The sequence below is a fragment of the Penaeus japonicus genome, unplaced genomic scaffold (assembly GCF_977035675.1).
Source record: "Penaeus japonicus unplaced genomic scaffold, GWHDUDI00000001_assembly GWHDUDI00000024, whole genome shotgun sequence".
Lineage (NCBI taxonomy): Eukaryota > Metazoa > Arthropoda > Malacostraca > Decapoda > Penaeidae > Penaeus > Penaeus japonicus.
Window position 1 is genome coordinate 5652836 of NW_028234426.1, and position 5000 is coordinate 5657835.

General features: G+C 35.1%; 1 protein-coding gene across 2 annotated transcripts in view; it reads right to left on the bottom strand.

The window, feature by feature from the left end:
* Positions 1-3456: 3456 nt before the first annotated feature.
* The window catches only part of LOC122258435 (heparan sulfate glucosamine 3-O-sulfotransferase 1), a 35507-nt gene continuing 33963 nt past the window's right edge, over positions 3457-5000 (bottom strand). For both annotated transcript variants that reach the window (XM_043024382.2, XM_043024383.2), the window contains exon 6: positions 3457-4426. In XM_043024382.2, the coding sequence (XP_042880316.1) occupies positions 4187-4426 (240 nt within the window). In that variant the 3' untranslated portion in view covers positions 3457-4186. The remainder of the gene's footprint in view (positions 4427-5000) is intronic.

Consider the following 5000-nt stretch of genomic DNA (forward strand, 5'->3'; position numbering starts at 1 on the left):
ATTTACTGAGTATATCAAGCAGTTTTAGAACTCAATGTTGCCAGGAGGTGTGCCTATAAGAAAGCTCGAGTCAAAAAAATATACTAATGACCTAACCTTCCTCAGCGTACTGTTATACACATTACTCAGATGACTGCAAAGAAAGGTATAAGTTGACCGATTTCCAAGTGTTTTCTGGGAATATTACAAGGGCATATCAGGGGAAATTGATGGGAGGATATTACGGGAATAATTTCCACCTGAATCTTGATTTTCGGTGAGTGGGGGGGAATTCAAATACAACCAAAGTAAGTACAGACTTTTCTGTGATGATGTACATCATAGAGAGGTACTATATATTAAAAAAATGTTAACAAATACTTAATAAAATCTTGAAATCCAAATTTGTTTGTCTCTCATTCTCTAACTTGGTTTTAAAATGGTCCATAAAATAAAAATAAAAATTGAAACAGAAGTTGACATTATAACTCTAATTATATACAAAGAAGATTAATAATTCCAACATTTTTTATACCAATTTCCTTTGGCTAAACAAGAAGTTACTGCCTTCATTATTCCAAAAAATAAAAATAAAAAGTGGTTGTCTATATTGCATGGGAAATATAAATTCATAAGGATCTTTCAATTAACCATAGTCCACTCGTACTCAAAACCCCTTGTGTATAAAAGAAAAAAAAAAATAAATAAATAAATCAAATTCAAATGCAAATTAAGGGATAACAATATTGCAAAATACATTAAAAATATAAACAGATTAAGTCAATTAATACACCTACAGCAGGTTCTGCTCTTCGTACAGCATTATTTAAATGGTTTCTTTTAAATAATCTATTACATATAAAGTGATAATTTTAACTGCAGACATATCGAGTCCTGAGTTTATTTACAAAAAACGCAAATGTATTTTTGGCACCCATCTGAGGTGATTCTTTAATTCAACATCTTTTCGTCAATAGACAAAGTAGTGTCTTATGACTGTCTTGTGAACAGGTTTCTTAGGGAAGAGGAAGAGATACCGGCTACTTCCAGCGACTCAAAGATGTGCAAAAACATCTGCAATGGTATATACGCCATACAAAAAGGAACACCAAAAACTCCTAAAGCCACACTTGAGATATTCAACCATACATATACCACTGAAAATCTAACCACAGTTAACGAATCAGTCATCCAAGTGCTATTGAATTTTTTTTTTGGTGCTTCGGACCCCGCACGGTTCAAGCTTTGTCTGGGGTTGAGCGGGTGTGGAAGGTACAAATCTGAGGACGATAATTCTTTGTCATTGTCGTCCTCGTTTGACATTCCTAGGAACCACTTGTAACAACAGAGTAACAACAATACAGTAGATGTACACTGCATTAACATTGAAAAAAAGGGGGGGGAAATAAAAAGAAAGAGGATTCTACATGACACCTTTTACAGACTGGTATTGAGATTAATTCTGCCATGGCTTTGGTTCAAAATTACTTGGAAGCTTCCCCGCGATTGTATAATTGAAATCAAAGTTATGAAAGTATGCAAACTACCTATATTTTACATATTTCATTTACCAAATAAAATATATTAAAAAACAAGTAACCTTCATAAAACTGAAGTTAAATGTATTAAATATCCATTACCATATGCAACATCAATATTTATTCTACATTTTTTTTTTGTCTTTTTTTTCAATATGAAAAAAATAATTCTCTACAGAGAACATCAAATGTGCTTCATGGTTTGATATTTTGCTGTCAATGGAATGTTTGTCAAGAAGAGACCAATGGAATAAATGAAACTATACAATTAGAACATCTCCCAAAATGCTCTTTAACAATATACAAAGAGCAATTGCTTAATAGAGACAAAGTGAACAGATTAATGCATGTATACTAGACTTCTGCATCTATGAGCCACATACACACACATATGTATGAGAAGAAGGAAGAGACATAGTAAATTCCATGAAAATTACTTAATATTCTCTTAAAGGTCAATTACATTATGCATGTATTAAGGAGACTTGGAGAATCAGCACCAACAAAGATTATATTTCTTTCCCTTTTTACAAAAAGCATTTCTATTAGTATTTTTGTGTCTATTTTCACTAAGGAATATATTTGAAAATGATCCCATTGGTAAGACATCTGTAAGGTTATCCTATCCCAAAACCTGCCAACATAAGCCCACATGTATGCTTTCTCTCTCACAATACTCACACATGCACACAGCCCCCTCCCACACACTGACCAAATCCCTGTCTCCCTCGAGATAGTCATCATGCTATGAACAAATAAACACTTGACTATCTCCATAGCTGCACAATTTCGCTGCACAGGATCAAAAATCCATAGACACCTTATGAAACAATCTACACTTTAAATTTTTGTGACTCATAAAACTGAGAGACAAACCTTCATTCACAGCAAGAAATGCCAAGTAAAATGACATCTACAACCTAATGGCAACTTCAAATGTTTTCAAAAAGGGTCCTAAAGTCAAGCCTTTAGAGACCAAATCAGTAAGTCCATATCAGAAGTTATTCTTATTCTGAATACCAATCATTGCAAATGATATGTAAAAAGAGAAAAAAAAAGAAAAAAAATTACTGAAATGTCATGTCTTTATATCTAAAGTTAAATCACAATATAAAGAAAGACAACCTAGAAGGCATTTCATCACATGCAAAACCTAATTCATGAACTTATTTCTCTAGAATAGAGTCAGCAAAATGGTTAAGACAAATAATGATTTATTTCCCATGGTGTTTATAACCCCCCCTCTCCCCCAATGTGTTTAGCAGAGCTAAATATTTTTTAATCTTATTGCAACTGACAGACAAACCTTCATTCATTCATTCAGAAGAAGAAGACGAGAGAGAAAAAAAGGTGTACACATGCATAATGTAATTGAAGAAACTGGTCTCCCTTTAACAAAAATGAGCAAAATATGATACCTGGATGATAGCAGGCAACCACAAAGCCAAAGAATACCTCCTAACATTACATCAACATTAGTGCAAATAGAGGCGGGAGGGGTGGTAAAGGCCCCCTCACGCTAAGTGCAGAACTGGACAGACTCGTTGCTAAGTGCCACTTGTACACGGACATGTGATGAGGTTCGCATCTGCTTCGAAGATTTGTTCGGTTTTACCCCTTTTCTCTTATTTTAACATGTGCACATTTGTATTTCACGTTTGGTTTCTTCCGACTATCAAAAAGAGCGGTGAGGGAATGATTTGAGACTTCGAACGCGGTCGCGAAATGGAAGCCTTTAATTTTTCTCTGACTCCTAGGCTTCCCTTCCACTTATTGCTGGACTTCGTCAAGACGGACTCTCATCATATGTCCCTGAAGAGAAGGCTATAACAGTGACAAAAACAACATCTCCCACGACTTGAGCCGGGCCGTGTTTTGGCTCAGCTAAAATGGCAATTAGGAAATTTTGAGAACAGACTAGAGCTTTCTTTCTTCCTCGTTTTTTTTTTTTTTTCTTCTTAAGCTTCTATTCGTATTTTCTTCTCCTTCGCTTCTCTTTTCTCCCTTTGAGCTTGGACTGAACTTGCTCGGAGTGATCAGTTCTCGGGATCAGGACCATTCCGTCACCTTCATAAATGCTTGCTTCCTGAGGGTTTACATTTAAATATAAATAAAGCAACCAGTAAAGCTTAGGAATGAGCTTTGGAACTTTCCAACGCATCCGAAACTCCCCAAAAGCTCGTAACTTCACCTTTCACCTACATCTGAAGACTGAATGATCCAGTCTATAGAATTTACAGCAGCCATATTATGAACCCTGTGAAGACAAGAAAGAAACCTATCTTCTCTTTGTAAGAGCTAATTACCATGATAAAAATAATCTTCTAAGGCTCAGAGCACTATAGAGCAACATATTGTAACTTTCATCTAGCTTTTTTTTTTTTTTTTTTTTTTTTTTTTTTAGTTTGTTCATTTTTTGTCTTGCAAACACATCTACACATTTGTTAGGAAAATATTTTCCTTTATATAAAACAAACACTCATCATTATTGAAGCATTCATGCCCAGATGAATAAAAAATAAACTATATCAACAGTCCCATACCATTATACCGTCATAAGTAACTAAATGAACTACCCTATAATTGTACATATGCACCTGAAGCTGCTCGAGTATTCATGAACAACATTTGCCAATTGCTTCACTGGTTTCCCCTTTTACGAAGCGAGATTACAAGGTAGGCCAGCTGAAGTTCTGTCCAACCATTTCATAAAATTGCTCGTTGAAAGGAGCGAAGAACTTGCGTAGCTTGGACATAAGAACCGGATCAACGAAGGGATGACTCCTCCCTTTCGAGTCGGCCAAACACTTCTGAAAGGTCTCGTTACGCATGCAGTAAAAGCCCTTTGTTTCATTGAAGTAAAAATTCTCCGCCGTGATGTGGAGAGGAAGCCTCAGGAACCGTTGTACCTGCAAGTAAGGGACAGCATAAGCTAAATGTATCAAACATCATGTGGGGGGAAAAAAAAAAGAAGTTTTTCTGCCTTTCTATTAGTAAGCTGAATACCATCTCCTATTCTGTGATGATTTCTTTTAAGCCATTCACAATGGATGACCTGATATCACATTAATGGAATATTTCCAGACACGAAAGATGTATCTTGTCATGAAGTCTTGCCTTTTATAAAAATTGTACATAATTATGTTTGTATATACACGTTTTTCTTAACTTCATCAAAAAAGGTTCAATGAGGCTTCACTCCTGTCTGCTATAAAGCAGGCAATAGCAAAATTAGGCAAATTACGCCCTACCATAAATGGGTTAATCCACATCCAATGACACATACTGTAGATTCCTACATGAGCACAGTTATTTCTTATGAAACATTAATTTTCACCACAGATGTTTGACATATACTTTATTTGTAATATAGTGCTCCCATAAATTAAAATATCACAATATCAGCCTCTATTTCCTTTCATTTTGCAAAGATACATTTTGGAGTAGTTTCCAAGGATATCCTTAGGGCCTTCAGCATGCAAA